This window comes from Alosa sapidissima, chromosome 18 (assembly GCF_018492685.1).
Source record: "Alosa sapidissima isolate fAloSap1 chromosome 18, fAloSap1.pri, whole genome shotgun sequence".
Taxonomy (NCBI): Eukaryota; Metazoa; Chordata; class Actinopteri; order Clupeiformes; family Clupeidae; genus Alosa; species Alosa sapidissima.
In genome coordinates this window covers 25,117,403-25,134,902 of record NC_055974.1, presented here as the reverse complement: position 1 = coordinate 25,134,902, position 17,500 = coordinate 25,117,403, and the positions used below count along the sequence as shown (strand labels likewise).

Genomic DNA, 17,500 nt, shown 5'->3' with positions numbered 1-17,500 from the left:
CCTTCACCAGTGATCTTGATTGATGGGTGAGTGTGTGACCCATAGGACTCCACGCCTCTCACACAGGCTTCTGCTGTCACTTGTCCACTCCTGTGGAGACACCACACACACACCCACACACACACACACACACACACACACACACACACACACACACACACACATACCCATCTTTATCACCGCCTGGGGACACCTGAAAGAACGGTCACTTTTGGGGACACCACTTTCTAAGCATGGTACAGACAAGGCATTGCACAGGAGCATTGTATATGGGTTCAGTAATAAGCAAATCAGTTGGAATATAGAATACACACTTCATACCTGAAGTTAGTCTGACACCTGACTCCTGACCAGCCACAGGGGACAGGTGTCAGGTGGTCAAAGTGAGGACTCTGGCCCCGCCCATAGTTACGCCCACCCAAGTGATGTAATCAACAAGCACAGTGCAATCTGGGGACCAACTTCTGTATTTTCTTGGATATACTGAAAACCATTCTGAAGGAGCACATGTAATGTAAACCACATTTGTTCAAGTTGCAATGCATCTTATACTATAATACCATGAGGTATTTGAGGATTTACTGTTGTTTTGGAAATACTCGTGAGACCTGCCTCATGACACCAAGTTGAAGCTAATACGTATACACAAGGAAAGAAATAAAAACATTAGTAGCAATCAACACATTTATTGGCTGCTTAACACAGTGCCAGAATGCACAACCACACTTCATTAGAACGTTATGAGGTAGATTGTTGTGATAGTTATTAGCGTACATTATTTCTGAAAGTGCTAGTAATGCTACAGTCAACACCATGTGAAAAAGCAGATACCTTCTCAATATAAAATATCTACTCAGGCATTGCAGATACCAAGTGAATAATGAAAATAAAAGAAATATTAAAATGAATAAAAAAAATTGTGTTGTCAGAATATTTTTAACGAACCTCGTCAACAAGGATACAACGTACCTTCTTCTCACACGCAACTCTTTACACTTCAACATTATTACAATCATGAGCATCATTAATTTTCCTCTAAAGCCTGTTTGTATGAGCATGTAGTATTAACAACGAAAGTACACAATTGACCCTCTCCCAACCTAAAATCATTTAAGTACTGTTAAAATAAAGTGCATGTACTGTAATACCAATGACAAAAACATTGCTGACCCTCTGCCAACATAAAATATAAACAAGAATACTGTGTAAGTACAGGGCATGTATTGTGTGGTCCTCTGAAATGCTCAAGCCCTGTTAAGAAAACTGAACACATTCCCATCTCCCACCCCCAAACTCATTCTTATCAAATTGCTATAAAAGGGTCTGTGTGGTTCTTTGGTAGGACACACAACGATTTTTGACATAAAACTTAACTGACATCCAGTCACGGAACTTAAGTGCTTCAGGTGCTGAGTTGATACAAGAAACGCAGTCTGCCTTCCCAGGAGTTCTGCCTGTAGTGATAAATTTCATCAGGGTCTTCTCAACAGCGCGGATTTCTTCTTGACTCCATGGTCTTCTCTTGCGGCAGGCTGTGAAATAGAATCACAACAAAGAATATCAAAAAGACACTAATGAAATATGCTTAACCAAAAATATTCACACTTATGTGTCTTTCAAGTCTGACAATGAATGAATTGTTGTATGATGAAGTTGTTTGACAAGTTTTAATTTGATAAAGACAGAGGCCTATACATTTATTTTAGCTCAGTTTCCTGACAGGTTTAACATATTTACTTGAACACAAACCCTATCATTTGCTAAACTAGTTTTGATCGGACTACATAAGTTCATATCAGAACACAAACATCCATCATACTTACATGTCTTGGATGCTGCATCTGGAACATCGGAGTTCATTTCATCACATTTACTTTGGCTCTTCATCTTTGATGTGCCTAAAACAAAAACAATTTCACACCACAAATCACCATCCTGTCTGCAACACACATTTTGTGAAGGGCAAACAACATTTTTTAAAATGAATCTGTATGAAGACACGTTTGCAAAGAGGAGAAGCAATTTTTTGCTTCTGATTTATTTATTTTTTGCTTCACATTCATGAAAGGTTTGGTATGAGTCATGTATCATGAAACAGTCATGAATGCTTTATGTGCAGTTTATGACAGCTGCTATGAGTTATGTGTTATGAACTCACCCGTCAAGTAAAGTGTTACCCAAATGTTTGTGAAAAGGTTTTAGTGAGTTAGGAGTCTTCTTGACTATTTCTAAGCTATCCCAGACTTAGGTGCTACTTTTAGGGCTAAAATACTTTGAGTTAATCCCCAGCTGACAGTTATATTGTGGCAACGTTGTGAGCATGTACCGCATAGGTCGTCACGGCGTAGTTGAATAACATGGTGGCTACGTTTCTTGTCCATACCTAAAGTTACGTGCAGAGGACTTTCTGGGGATGTCAATTATGTTGCTACAGCATTCTCTGAAAGTTAGTAGTTACTTTTAGCCTTAAGATTCTTTGTGAATATGGCCCCTGCTGTCTCCGATGACATTTATTTATCAGTTAGGCATGAACAAAACCTTACTCACGTTTCTTAGTAGCTGAACCTGGATCCTCGGACTCGTCCTGTGATTGCATGCAATGTTTCTTCTTTGAAGTGCCTGCGTTTCAGACATTAAAATCAGCATCATGTTCAACACCTTCAAGACAACCTGCAAGCATTCATATTACCCTTAATACTTACGTTTCTTAGCAGCTGAACCTGGATCCTCGGACTCATCCTCTGACTGCATGCAGTGTTTCTTCTTTGAAGTGCCTGCGTTTCAGACATTAAAATCAGCATCATGTTCAACACCTTCAAGACAACCTGCAAGCATTCATATTACTCTTAATACTTACGTTTCTTAGCAGCTGAACCTGGATCCTCGGACTCTTCCTCTGATTGCATGCACTGTTTCTTCTTTGAAGTGCCTGCGTTTCAGACATTAAAATCAGAATCATGTTCAACACCTTCAAGACAACCTGCAAGCATTCATATTACCCAGTTTTTCCGCTAGATTTTTTTTAACAGTGGCGGCAGGTACCTCGGATTAGCATTGCTGTTTATTCTTAAACTGCAATTTTCAGCAGCCAGCGAAGGGCATTTAGCCTACTAGTACTATGCTTCTGGACAATATTTTGCGTCTCCCCTAATTCTGAAGCAGTGGCACTGCTAAATGAAGAGGAAACACTGAGAAGAAAGTTAATGCTTTAAATAGGCTACATCAATACAATATATAATATGTAAACTGAAACTGGACGGGCCATAATAACCTCTGACTAGGTTTAGGCTACTTATTGTTAAATTGCAATGCGAGCGGCAGCCAGCAGGGGAGGATACGTCGCAGGATTATTTAAAAAGCAAATGTGCGTCTGCCCTGATTCTGATACCGTGGCGGTATTAATTAAACAATGGGGGGGGCGCCATGCTGAAATAAATGTAGAGGAAACACTGTTACCCTTAATACTTACGTTTCTTAGCAGCTGAAGGTAGGTAGGATGTAGAAGGTGGGCTTAGTTCTTCGTCCGTCAGTTCGCTTTCTGAATGGTCACTCTCCTCTGGAATTGTTTCTAAAGCACACCAATCAGAAACTTGTGAAATCTACTAAATGTATAAATCATAGTGAGATTAACATTAACCTTGAACATTATAATTACCATTGGGATCAATTTCAATTTCATCTAAATTCTTTCCTTTGTAGTCCATTAAGCACCCTCTTTCCATGGCCATCAGGACTTTACTAACTTTAGCCAGTTGTAGTGTTCCTTCTGGCAGACGATAGAACTTGCGGTGGACTGCGATGTTGTGGCCCAAAAAATCAGCCAATTGATCCATTTCTGTATCTTTGAGGTTCAAAACCTTGGAAAGTGTGGATACATGTTTCCTTAATTTCGTAGAGGATAAGCGCTCTGGGTATTTGGCTTGGCACTCCTTTGCAAACTGGTGAATGCACTTGTAGCCTCGAATAAACGTTTCTTGTCTAGGTCTGGCAAAAAAATAGATGTTATTTTCGAGAACCTCACAGGATGCACGAGTCTTCACTAACAATTCCATGGACGCCTGCATTGCTGGGGTTAGCAGTAGAGGGACCTTCCTGTCTCTCTTCCCACGAATTTCAATCCTTTTGAAGTGTTCACACAGCTTCTTCTCTAGAGCAGTTAGAGCCTCAGCTACATCTGCATGCAATGGCACATCAGTTTCAGTGAAGGCAGTTAGGCGCATTTTTGACACCTCCCCCTCTCTTCTACGGTTGAACAGTATAAGCTGAGCGAGGGTTACCTCAGCTAGATCAACCCAGTTCCTTGATGATTCCTCGTTTGTTAGCTGTTGGTATGCTTCTTTTTGTTTTTGATCCATGTACATGTGCATTTTTTTAACATCTTCAGTGAATGGCAGCAGTTGTGGGGTGTTCCACTTCGCTTCTGAAAGTGTTTTCAGTGCAGATGAGGAAACATTTTCATTCCAGCATGTTCGGTAAATTTGTTTGAAGTGTTGTGCATTTTCAACAATTTTCTTTTTCCCCGATATCATTGCATTACATTCAATAATGCTCGCAATCTTCTGCAAGCTGTGGCCTAATTTTAAAGCCAGTGAAGGTATTTTGAAAGAATTGGAGTTACTGTCAAAGCCTGCTACATCCTTCACAGCATTCACAACATGTGGAAAGTTCGACGGAAGAATGAAATCCTCCATTGTCTTCATTGGGGATTCCTGTGTACCTGCTAACAGCAGTCTTCCAACCTCCCTCATCTTTTGCCTAATGTATTCGTGTTTTGAAGGATCATGGCCAATTTTGTTAAACATTTGCTCTCCCATCTTTACAATGCACACGTCATTTTTAGCGGCATGGGTAACATCATCCTGACTCATTTCACTTAAGAGCTTCCATAACTTAGCACTTACTCCCACTGGTACAGGTTGAGCGTTTGCACAGAGTGATTGTATTCTGTTTTTGCCAGGTTTGAGTACCCCACACTGTCTAGCCAGAGTGCACCTTTTCATATGCTTCCAAAGAAACCTTCTCTTGAAAAGCCCTTGGCAGCTTAAACAATGCAGGAAATCGTTAGGATTGATATTACTGTCACTTGTTTGTTTACAAGGAACTATCACGCCAGAGCCTTCACGAATCACGTCAATGTTGTGTGCCCGGTTTCCTTTTTTGCGCAGAAGGTCCAGGTGAATTCTTCTTGATTTTGAATTTTTGGGGAATCTAACAGCTGCAGCTACTTCTGCTTCATTTTTGTGTACATGTTCCAAGTGTCTTGCCATTTTTGCATAAGGCTTTGAACAAAAAAGACAAAAATGCCTTTTGCTGTAGGCCCTTGACCCATCTGATTTCTTTTTCACATTCATTACAACTACTGACTCACTTGAAGACTTCTCATTGTCAGTGGCAGAAAAGGATGTTGTTGCTGTTGTGCCATCACTGGACTTGGCAGAAGAAACTTTGGGCCTGACCTTCTTTGCAGGTTTCTCATCACTGGACTTGGCAGAAGAAACTTTGGGCCTGACCTTCTTTGCAGGTTCCTCATCACTGGACTTGGCAGAAGAAACTTTGGGCCTGACCTTCTTTGCAGGTTCCTCATCACTGGGCTCCTCTGAGCTGCTGCTATTTGAGTCCGGAACATAATCGTCCTCACTGCCACTATCTTCACTGCTGGGCAAAGAATCCCTTGGAATGCCCAGCATCTCTTTTGTGAGCTTCAGATAGAAAAACAAAGATTAATTTTAAAGCAATGTTTAGAAAGTTTTGCAGTCTGCTTACTGATATTAAAAAAAGCTGTGATGAAGTCAAATACCATGAATGAGAGTAATAGGAGTATCTATGAAATGTAATCTACTAACACTATGACAACTATCACCACATCTATGATAAAACATAACTCATTCATTAACATCAAGACAACATTGTACAACAAATACACAAACACAATTTGTTCACCCATATTTCACTGGTTCAAGTAGTCTTATATTATCACTTACAAACACACTTTCCGTTCGCTGTAGCTCTGGAACTAATTCTGAAGCACTGTTCTGTGGAGGACAAGAACACATAGGAGGACATCAAATATATACACTATATTGCCAAAAGTATTGGGTCATCTGCCTTGACCCCCATATGAACTTCAGTCACATCCTGTTATTAATCCATAGGGCTTAATATGACACCATTTTCTGCTATAACAGCTTCAACTCTTCTGGGAACACTCCTACACCTTGTGGAAAGCCTTCCCAGAAGAGTTGAAGCTGTTATATCTTAAAAGAGTGGACCAACGTCATATTAAACCCTATGGATTAAGAATAGGATGTGACTGAAGTTCATATCGGGGTCAAGGCAGGTGACCCAATACTTTTGGAAATATAGTGTATATAGCAATCACATATTACCAGACAATATACAGAGAATCAAATATATAGCCATCACATAAGACCGGACAATATAAGGAGAATCAGGTCCAAACATATTTCCGAGTTTTGTGTTCACACCTGTAGCACACAACACGTCTCCTGGAGTAAACACTGGGTGATTTAACATGTTTAGAATGTAAATTACTTACATTTCGTACTTTTGTTGTTCTTTTTGGGCCTTCCGTTTTGTATCCCGATTCTGCATCGCTCTCCTGCTTCCCCATGGTTGCCTGTAACAAACATACAGTATAAGCTATGAAATGATCATCTAATTCCACTATTCATGCCCATAAGACATTTTCTCAAGAATGTTTTTATTGCATATGAACAATAATGATTGCTCTTTCTTCACATGGCACACAGGCAAACAGTAACAGTCATCTACAGTATGCCTCCATCTCCAAGTCCTGGGTCTATAGCAGTTCATTGCATTAAATGGTCGATTATTGATTTAATAAGAGCAACATCATCCTTTTATATTACAATTTTGCCTCATCCCATACACAATTTATTTAGAGAATTGTCAAACAGGAACATTACTGTGATGTGCAAACTAATGAGAGTGTAGCTGTCAACTATACCATTTTATCATAGAGGGATTCACACTTTGAGTGATGCTGGCGCAAAACTAAAATTCGTTTTAAGAACCTCTCCGAGATGGTACTGTGCAATAGAAAAGAAAAGCATGCATTTTACACCATTACACTAATAATAGTCTAATACATATTATACATCAATATGTTAGCCCAAATTTAATCTGGAATAAGCATGACCATAGGAATACAAATTTGAAATGCTTACCTTGTCATTTCACATGTTCAACAAGTAATATCTAAGGAGATAATAATAGAAGAATATAAGACTGACATCATGGGGGGAAAACAACTTAATATCTCTAACGTTAGCCTAATGTCTGTATAACTAGGCTGTTAAGCTACTTTGTCATTATGATAGCTCGCTAAAGTATTGACTTATTAACAGTAGCAAGGTCTCTACTTTTTTTGATAACTTTGTTAGCTTGCTAACGTGTTTACTTCATTAGCATGCTGTCTGGTTTTGTCAGGCAACGTTAGGTGAACTTGCCAGCGTGCAGACATGTCCCCTGTTAGACCATCTATGCTAACGTCTATTTGTAGGTAATTTGCTAACGTGCGAACTTCGTTTGCTTGCCATCTTAATAACATTTGGTAGTTGGCTTGCTGAAACGTTACATGGTTTAAGCATGCAGGCTTCGAGGATCAAAGCCGTCAAAAGTAAAAGTATAACGTTATACATCGCATTAATTCAACACTTACTACCGTAGTACCAGCGAAGTGGTGTTAGACTCGTATCCAGTAACTAACCTAACGTTAATGCGATTATAACGTAGCAACAAGAACTACCCTGCTGTTCTATCAAAAATATGTTTCTCAAGTATAAAGCAATACAAGACAGAACATTAAACTTACATTTACAGCACACACGTGTCCTCTCCTCCACGTTTCACCTACTCCTGGTTTCATCAAAATGGCGCTTGTCAAAGTACTTCTTGTTGTAGAAGAAAGACGTTGTGGGATAGATCGCTGCTGATTGGACGTGAATCTCTTGCGTTGTTTGAAATAAAATAACCGAAATTAATACATTTTTATTTTCATTAATTTAATTGTTTATATTCCGGTATCATCAATTAGAAATGTTTTAGACTAAACCTATGGAATACAAAAAGTGCTGATATAGCCTAGTTGTAAAACTGAGCCCGCCAAAAGCATCTGGGGTGGGGTGGGGGGATCCGTTCGTATAGTCTATTTGGGGACTTGAGTCTGATGAGACCGGGAGTGCGAGAGTGGAAAAGGGAGTGCAGCCAAACCGCCAAAATGTTGGGGGGAGGGGTGTCCTATAGTCTGTATGGGGACATTAGTCGAGAAGTGCTTAAATACTATGCAATTAGCGAACGTAACACAGACGATTTCAAACGTGTAGTAATCTAGTAATACTCTAGTAATAGTAGGCTAGGCCTGTAAAGTAGCCTACTTGAAGCCTATGTTGAACAATCACTCATTAATTTGTGCAAACAAGTAATCAATGACATGAAAATTAAACTAAGATGGCCATGTTGCTGGAAGGAGTGGCGTTAACACACAAATCTAGGCAAACTTTAAAGTTAGTTGACCCGTTAAACCAGGTTTATCATAGGCCATAGATAAAACACAACTTTGAAACAGGCTTTTTATGGAGATTCTGTTGAATATGGCAATATAGAGGTAATAAGCTTGGTTTCACCATGTCTAATAGGCTAGTAACCTTAGCCTATGGGTAAACTTCCTTTGCTGTTCTCCAGTAACTGTCTTTTCCTGGTTTCTTGGTGGCTTATGGTCACCTGATACATCATGTGACAATGCCCACTTCTGTGGGCGGAACCTGACTTCAGACAATGTCATTGGGGTGGAGCCTGCAGCATAGTTTACACACCTGCAATACAGCCACTGACCAAAGGTGTCTCACTCCTAAGCTTCGATCTTCAGCACACACACACATTCGGACAAAATCAGAACTTTTGGGGACGATGAAAACTTTCAGAGATATTGATGCTAGGTATGTTAGCATGACAGCTGCTATCATGTATAGCTGTTATCCTGGTGGGGACTATGGTTTTAGGTCCCCACTCAGTCAATTGTCCCCTATTGGTTGGTGTGCAATCAACCCATAGTCCCCTATTGGTCGGTAGGATAAGTACACACACACACACATAAACACACATACAGTCACACACACATATGTCCACTCTGGTCCACAGATGGAAACCTAATTCTGTCTCTCTCTTCTCTCTCCTTTCCAAAACCCCACCAATTACAGTCACTTTTCCCTCTCCCTCCGTCCTTCCTCTGTCCTTTTCTCTTTCTTAACGAGCTATCTCGTTAATGTCAGAATCTCCTTCCCTCTCTCTCTCTCTCTCTCTCTCTCTCCCCCCCTGTCCCCCATCTCTCTGTCTCTCTCTCTCTCTCTCCCTCTCCTAGAATATATGTGGACAGAAGTATTTTTCCTACCCTTTCTTTTCAGAGAGACAGAAAAATGTGGAGAGAATAGGAGTGCTCTTTCACGTCTGAAAGGGTGTGTGGGGGGGCAGTTGTGAAGTAGTGCAAAACTGCAGGAGGTGTCAGAGTGGTTGGGGGACTGGGGGTAAATGACTGAGCGATTGCTGCGTCAGTTGCAGGGGGGGGGGGGCGTGATTGTGTGGCGCACTCGCTTTCTGAGTTGGAGAGGCCAAAGGGGTTGCATTCACTGGGGGCACTCTCTATTTCGTTCACCACCTCGTTCATTCTCTCTCTCCTTTTCTCTTTCTTTCTTTCTTTCTTTCTTTCTTTTTTTCTTTCTTTCTAATTTTCTGTCCCTTTCTCTCTCACACTTTCCCTGTTCATCTCTCTTCAGCTCTCCTTCTTTTCCCTGCTCTCCATTTCTCTCTCTCTCTCTCTCCACTTCTCCCTCTCTCTCTTTCTCTCTCTCTTACTCTTTCTCTCTTTCTCTCACTCACTCAGTATCTCTATCATTTTGCTCCCTCTCTATCTCTATTTCACTCTCTCCCTCTCTTCCACTCTTTTTCCCTCACCCACTCTCTCTCTCTATCTCCCTCTGTCCCTCTCACCCCCCCATCCCTCTGTCTCTCCCTCTCCCCTTTCTCTCTCTCCCTCTCCCCTCTCTCTCTCACCCCCCCATCCCTCTCTCTCTCCCTCTCCCCTTTCTCTCTCTCCCTCTCCCCTCTCTCTCTCACCCCCCCATCCCTCTCTCTCTCCCTCTCCCCTCTCTCTCTCACCCCCCCATCCCTCTCTCTCTCCCTCTCCCCTCTCTCTCTCTCCCCCCCTTTCTCTCTCTCTCTCTTCCTCATTCTGGCAAGCTCCTCTGCATTATTAAAGAGGACGTCCGGTGCCAGGGCTGCGGTGCTCTATGTCGGGCTGGGCTGGACTGGGCGGGTCCAGTCTGGGGCGTGATGGGAGATGGCGTAGACTCGTTAGGACGCGAGCGATGCACAAGCCCCCTCTCTTTCGCCTCGGGCTCGTTTTCACGCCGGATTCTCCACGCCTCAGGCGATAACACACATCTTACAAGACAGCCTAAAATAACAACAGGGAGGGAGAGAGAGGGAGAGAGCGAGGGAGGGAGGGAAAGAGGAGAGGTAAAAGCAGGAAAGAATAACAGCAGGACGATGAAAGAGAGGAAGAGAAGGAGGGTAATGGGAAAAGGAGAAGAGGAGAAATGTGGAGAGAAAGATGGAAGGAGTGTGAGGAGAGGTGGAGAAGTAAAAGTGGGGAGGAGAGATAAAGAGATGGAGAGAGTAGAAGAGAGAAGGGGTAAACAGAGAAAGAAAGAATGTTAGAAGTGGAAGAAGAGAAGAAAGAAGAGGAGGAAGGAGAGGAGGAAGAAGAGGAAGGAGAGACTGAGAGTGTGAATGGATAGCAAGAGACATCGTCAGGTCATCAGAAAGGGCACATAAGGTGAGAAAGTGGTAGAACAAGAAAAAGAGAAAGAGAGAGTGAGGGATAGTGAGAATGAGAAGAAGAGAGAGAGAGACAGAGAAAGTGTGAGAAAGAGAAGGAGAGAGAGTGAGGGATAGTGAGAATGAGAAGGAGAGAGAGAGACAGAGGGATGGTCAGAATGAGAAGGAGAGAGAGAGAGACTGATGGATAGTGAGAATGAGAAGGAGAGAGAGAGAGACAGAGGGATAGTGAGAATGAGAAGGAGAGAGAGAGAACGCCGAAAGTAGAAAGCAACTCCTCAACTTTGTCTTGATGACGGTGGGAGGGGCAGCGCGTGGTTGGACGGGCGAGTCGTGTTAGCTGTGCCCGACTTGATGTGTTAATTAAGGAGCGTGGCCCGTGGATAATTAATGAGCCGCTCTGATTAATCACCGCTCTGGCACCACAGCTCTCGCCTTCAGACGCCGCCGCCGCCGCCGGAGCCTCTCTGATACCCAGGACTGGAGATCACGGGGCATCTCACAGCGCCGCGCAAGCAACAGGCCAGACCACTCGCTTTCAGTGTGTGTGTGTGTGTGTGTGTGTGTGTGTGTGTGTGTGTGTGTGTGTGTGTGTGCGTGTGTGTGTGTGTGTGTGTGTGTGTGTGTGTGTGTGTGTTGTTGACTACGAATACACCGGTGTGTGACAAAACAAGAAGGCAAATAAGAGATGAAGAACAAGAACAGCAGACAAATTGGAAGTGAGAAAGAAAACACACAGACAGATAAACAGATAGAAATTGGGATGGAGAGAGAGTGAGAGAGAGAGAGAGAGAGAGAGAGAGAGAGAGAGAGAGAGAGAGAGACATGATGGTGGGAGCTTGGCACAGCATCTCTGTGGTAAACAGCTCTATATATAGTTCAATTTCACACAGAACTTGTGAATCTGTTTGGGAATTGTGTGTGTGTGTGTGTGTGTGTGTGTGTGGCTCTCACAAGCCTGTGCGTGTGTGACCCTGACTGTGTCACACTTTGTGTCAGGCATCATGCCCTTGAGCGTGGCTGCCAATGTTGTTTGGAGAAGTGTATTTGTGTGTGTATGTGTGTGTTTGTGTGTATGTGTGGGTCTGTATCTGTCTGTGTGTGTGTGTGTGTGTACGTGTGTGTCTGTGTCTGTCTGTGTGTGTGTCTGTGTCTCTCTCTGTGTGTGTGTGTGTGTGTGTGTGTGTGTGTGTGTGTGTGTGTCAGCCAACCAGCTAGACATTGGCAAAGTCACAACACCCTTACAGAGGCTCTGACAGCAGGTCTCATACAGTAAAATCACAAGCCCAACGCTCTGAACTGGAACCAGCACTCGGAGAGCCTTAAAGCTACACATCCTCACAATGACAGATCTCAGATCAGTTCATATGGCTATAGTCAGTAAAGACATGCTGGGTGACCTACAGTAACCAGGAAGGGGGGAAAAAGAACACAACAAAACAAAACAAAGAATGAATGGAAGTGGAATGTTGGGGGATAGAATAGAACTCAGCCGAGCAGAACGGAGAGGAAACAGTGCGCCGTCTATCCAGCCCGAAACAAAATGGCTGCCATGGGTTGAGGAGCCGTGTCGGTTTCTGGCACAGGCCAGCCCACGCAGTTGGTGTGTGTGAAAATAAATCTGACTCTCGATTGCCAGCACCCTAGACGATACAGCCAGGGCAGGATTAATGGCCTAAAAAAATTCCTTCCTGCCTTTTTTTCTTTTTTTTTCTTTTACATTTCCTCTGAAAATTGAGGCAAATGTAAACAATAGCCAACTGTTAGCGTTAGCTTGTTAGCCTGGTAATCCACTGGTCAGAGACAGTCCCATCTGTTGTCTCTTCAGACGTCCAAATCAAGAACTCCAGGCTGGACTGCATATGATAACCGCCATGCAAGTACTGTGAAATACATTGGAAATGCTTAACCCAAAATCTCTGCAAGTCTATGACCAGAGGTTGGTCTGCAGATACAGAAACATGGAGATAGATAGGTCAAAGGTCATCAACATGTGTCCTACAGTCTTTCTGTCTTCAGTATTTGACACTTAAAAATAAATTCACAATATACACAATACACAACAAAAATGCACACCAGAGAGTACAAAAGGAAATTCATTACCTTGTTTCTGTTTGAAGAAAAGCACAAACACGAATAGGAATGTCCACTCTATGCTGTCCACCTATGGCACTATTGCTTTTGCAGGCCTACTAAAATTGGGTAATTTCTCTGCAAACAGCATTTAGCAATAGTGACTAGACAGGGCTACTAGCAGTAAAGCCGATAATTAGCAGGCTAGCTTTCCACACAGGAAAAGACTTTTATTTTTGGCTTCTTGGGGCCTGTGTGTGTGTGTGTGTGTGTGTGTGTGTGTGTGTGTGTGTGTGTGTGTATAGTCCATGAACGCTTGATGGTCTAAATGCACTTTGGATTATGCAGTCCTACCTCAGCTGCTAGGTTTCCTGCCATGGCCAGGCTCCTGAACGCTAGCTCTAATTGGGACCAGGTTGTGTCCATGTCGGGCACTTCAGCCAGACACAAAAGGTCTGACAAATGTGGTTGTTCCATTCTTCCCTTTCACTTTTTCACTCCCTATTTTCTCCCCTTCTGTCTTTTTTTTTGGGTCAAACGCCTGCTTTCAGTGTAGCTCCTTTTCTCTGTCAGTCTCTTTCTCTCTCTCTTTTTCTCTCTCTCTCTCTCGCCATCTTTTTCTCTATTCTGAACATCTTCAGGAGGCCATTGACGTGATGAGCAGATAAATGCTCATTGTTTGGTGAAAGAAACTGGAGAAAAATGCATTTTTTTTTCCTTCCTGATTTTCTCTGTCGCTTTGTCTCCTTTTGCGATGGCTGAAAAAAAAAAAAAAAACAGGGGATGACAAAAGACATTCTCCATGCCCCCTCTCTCACCTCCTCACCTCAACTGTCACTATCCCCCTCTCCCTCTTTCTCTCTCCCTCTTTCTCTCTCTTTCCCCCTCTCCCTCTCTCTTTCTTCCTCCCCCTCTCTCTTTCTCTCTCTCTCTCTCCACCTCTCTCCCCTCTCCCTCTCTCTCTCTCTTTCTCTCTCGTTCTCTCCACTTTCATCTCTCCCATTTACCGTTCTCACTTTCAGCCTCACTTGATCACACACCCTTTCCTCTCTCCTGCTTTTTCTTTTCTCAGTCAGTCAGCCTTTCACCCCTCCCTCCCTCCCTCCCTTCCTCCCTCCCTCTCTCTCTCTCTCTCCCTTTTTGTCTGCCCTTCTCTTCTCCACCTCTGTCCCTTTTCTCTCCTTCCCTTTCTCTCGCTCTCTCCCTCTCTCTCGGTCTATTCACCTGCCATTTTTCTCTGCTGGGGGTCTAACTAATTATTCTCTCCTCTTCTCCCCCGACTCTCCTCTCTCTTTCCCTCAACACACACACACACACACACACACACACACACACACACACACACACACACACACACACACACTCTTTTTTTACCTCTCTTGTCCTCTCCATGCTGCTGTCCTCTCATTTCTCCTCCTGTGCAACCCTCCCTCCCTCACACAGCTCCTCTCCTCATCCTTCTCTCTCTCTCTCCCTCTCTCTCTCCCTCTCTCTCTGCTCTCTCTCTCCCTTTCTCTCCCTTTCTCTCCTTTTTATCCATCCATCTATCTATCTATCTATCTATTTATCTGTCTGTGTGTCTGTTCATTTTCTCTTATTCCCTCATCTTTCTTCTCTTGATGACCTCGGTATCTTTTTCATTTTGTCATATTTTGTTGTTGTTGTTGTTGTTGTTGTTGTTTTCTTCTCTCAGCATTTTATCCATCTCTGTGGTGTACTCTGCTCAATGAAACTGCCATTGTCATCAAAATGAGAAGTCTTGACACCATCGTTTATGAACAAGATAATCAAATGGCTTTGTCATGTTTTCATTATGACAATTTATGCTCTCAGTGTTTTCCAATGCAAAAAAAGGTCAGAACTCGGTGACACTACCTGAAAACGCTCAAGACAGCACTATACAGTACTTGTACAGCCATTTGAAAACTACAGTAAAGTTACAAATTGCTGTAGTTAGGGGAGTGAGTACAAGACACTGAATATGAATGTTTCACAGTTTTACTGTATATGCTCTTTGCAATTCTACAGCATTGTGACAGAATTTGATAACTAGTTCACCAATTTTGTATGTAATGACTCAAGCAATGAAATGAAGACTATTAGTTTTATTGGGAACGACTATTCAGCATCCATAAGTAGGCTTTAGTTAATTTTGACTGACATGACAAAGCAACTGATACATGTTCAAAAGCATTTGCAATTTGTTCAGAGGAAGGAGAAATTGCTACTATGATGTGCACAAATGACTAAATGTTGTGGAGGTTGAACTAATAGTTATGAGAATTTTCATTCTGATCTGAGAAAAGCACCAAAGCAAAAAGAAAAACTGTATTTTGGGTCATATGAAAGGAATTATCGGTAAATATGTCTCCCTTGTCACTTTCTCCTGAGAGAGAGAGAGAGAGAGAAGGGGAATCAGGAGATAGAATAAATAGAAGATATACAAGATAGAATAAAAAGCAGGTCTTTATTTAGTTATTTCCTGTCTTCCTCTCTCTAGTCCAACACCTCCCACCGCGCACCTCCTAACTCATCAGCAAAACACGGATATTTTTAGCTTCTTGTATATGTAATTATCACAACAATTTGGGATTTGTTTAGTGTTTCATCTTTGTTGGTACGTGTGTGTGTGTGTGTGTGTGTGTGTGTGTGAGAGAGAGAGAGATAGAGAGAGGTGGTTGTTGTGGCATTCCCCTTGTGGGAATTTTGTGGTTTACAGCACATTCTGTAAAAGGATTCTTGATAAACACTCACCCCCACTGTGTCTTTATACAACACACACACACACACACACATGCACACACACACACACACACACACGCACACACACGCACACACACATGCACACACACATGCACACACACGCACACACACATGCACACACACATGCACACACACGCACACACACATGCACACACACACACACAATTTTGTGGTCTCTTTATCTATGTCAGTCTTTTCTCTCTTTCTCTCTTTCTCACAAACACACACACACACACACACACACACACACACACACACACACACACACACACACACACACACACACCCCTTTGTCTATATTTATTCTCATTCTCTTTATTTATATTTCTTCCAAGCCTTTGGGGGTGATCCTGGCAAAGGGATTCCGTTCCACGATTTAACATGAAGCCTTCACAGAGAGGAGAGGAGAGAGAAAAAGAGGGAGAGAGAGAGAGAGAGAGAAAAAGAGGGAGGGAGAGAGAGAGAGAGAGATGAAAAGAGAGAGAGATGAAAAGAGGGAGGGAGAGAGAGAGAGAGGAAAAGAGGGAGGGAGAGAGAGAAACGGCTATCACACTTTCATCTGTCAATCACTAGCTAGAGAGGACGTGCTCGGGAGAGCGCCCCTGTCCGAGCGCTGACTTTTGATTGGCTGGGCCAGCGGTGGACTAACACACTTATGAATCTGATCTCATCGGAGCGCAGCTAAGCAAAGCAAATGTGTGCTTTAGCCAGGGCCAGGATACAGGCCTCCCAACGGCAGACAGAGCAGTGTATGTGTCACACACACACACACACACACACACACACACACACACACACACACACACACACACACACACACACAGTCAATCAGCCAACCAGCCGCAAGATAGCCATTACATTTCAATATCCTGACAGGAGTGAGAACCAAAGGTGTTTCAGGTGGGGGTGCAAAGGTGTAGTGTGGTGGTGTGTGTGTGTGTGTAGGGGTGTGTGTTGGTGTGTGTGTGTGTAGGGGTGTGTGTTGGTGTGTGTGTGTAGGGGTGTGTGTTGGTGTGTGTGTTGGTGTGTGTGTGTAGGTGTCTGTGTTGGTGTGTGTGTTGGTGTGTGTGTAGGAGTGTGTTGGTGTGTGTGTATGTATGTGTGTGTGTGTGTATGTGTGTGTGTGTGTGTGTGTGTGTAGGGGTGTGTGTTGGTGTGTGTGTAGGGATGTGTGTTGGTGTGTGTGTTGGTGTGTGTGTGTAGGGGTATGTGTTGGTGTGTGTGTGTGTGTAGGGGTGTGTGTTGGTGTGTGTGTGTATTTGTGTAGTGTGCCAAGGTGGTAATGGTAATCCACTCTCTCTAGTCTCTCCATCTCCCTCTTTTTTCCTCTCCTTCTCTCTCTTTCTCTCTCTCTCTCTCTCTCCCTCCCTCTCTTTGCCTGTCCTACTTTCTCTCCCCCCGTCTCTTTCTGTGGCCAACTGTTGATTTTACCACAGGGCTCCCTGACCCCTGGGTCCATTTGGGACCGCAACCCGACCGCACTCTCCTAAACCAATAACCCTCCTGAGTCCAGAGAACGAGGGAAAGAGAAAGAGAGAGAGAGAGAGAGAGAGAGAGAGAGAGAGAGAGAGAGGGGGGGGGGGGGGGGGGGGGTCTAAAGAACCTAAATCAATTCAAGATGCAGCCACTACCAGTGCGTGTGATATGTGAGGTCTGAAGGTTTGAAGTTCCTGAAGGCTTTGGCGATGGCCAGTGTGCACCGCAGGCAGCTGAAGATGTGAGGAGCGTTTCCTGGAACCAACACCAAAGTTCTGGAACCAGAAAGTTTCTGATATCACACAAAAAAAAA

At 43.2% G+C, this 17,500-nt stretch overlaps 2 protein-coding genes across 7 annotated transcripts in view; one reads left to right on the top strand and one right to left on the bottom strand.

Annotated features, from left to right (window-relative positions):
- Positions 1–17,500, top strand: part of LOC121690330 (ephrin-B3-like) — a 52,105-nt gene that overhangs the window by 21,914 nt on the left and 12,691 nt on the right. The gene's annotated exons all lie outside the window — the stretch shown is intronic.
- Positions 667–9,126, bottom strand: LOC121689758. Of its 6 annotated transcripts, XM_042069856.1 has the most exons (12): positions 7,856–9,126; positions 7,209–7,239; positions 6,989–7,070; positions 6,557–6,637; positions 5,982–6,032; positions 3,656–5,699; positions 3,470–3,568; positions 2,858–2,929; positions 2,703–2,774; positions 2,548–2,619; positions 1,824–1,898; positions 667–1,532 (listed from the first exon to the last, which is right to left on the bottom strand). In XM_042069856.1, the coding sequence occupies exons 2-12, from the start codon at positions 7,214–7,216 to the stop codon at positions 1,312–1,314; spliced, it is 2,877 nt and encodes a 958-aa protein (XP_041925790.1). In that variant the 5' UTR covers positions 7,217–7,239; positions 7,856–9,126; the 3' UTR covers positions 667–1,311. The 6 variants fall into 6 exon arrangements, with proteins under 6 accessions (XP_041925790.1, XP_041925792.1, XP_041925791.1 ...); XM_042069858.1 differs by lacking the exon at positions 2,548–2,619; XM_042069857.1 differs by lacking the exon at positions 2,703–2,774.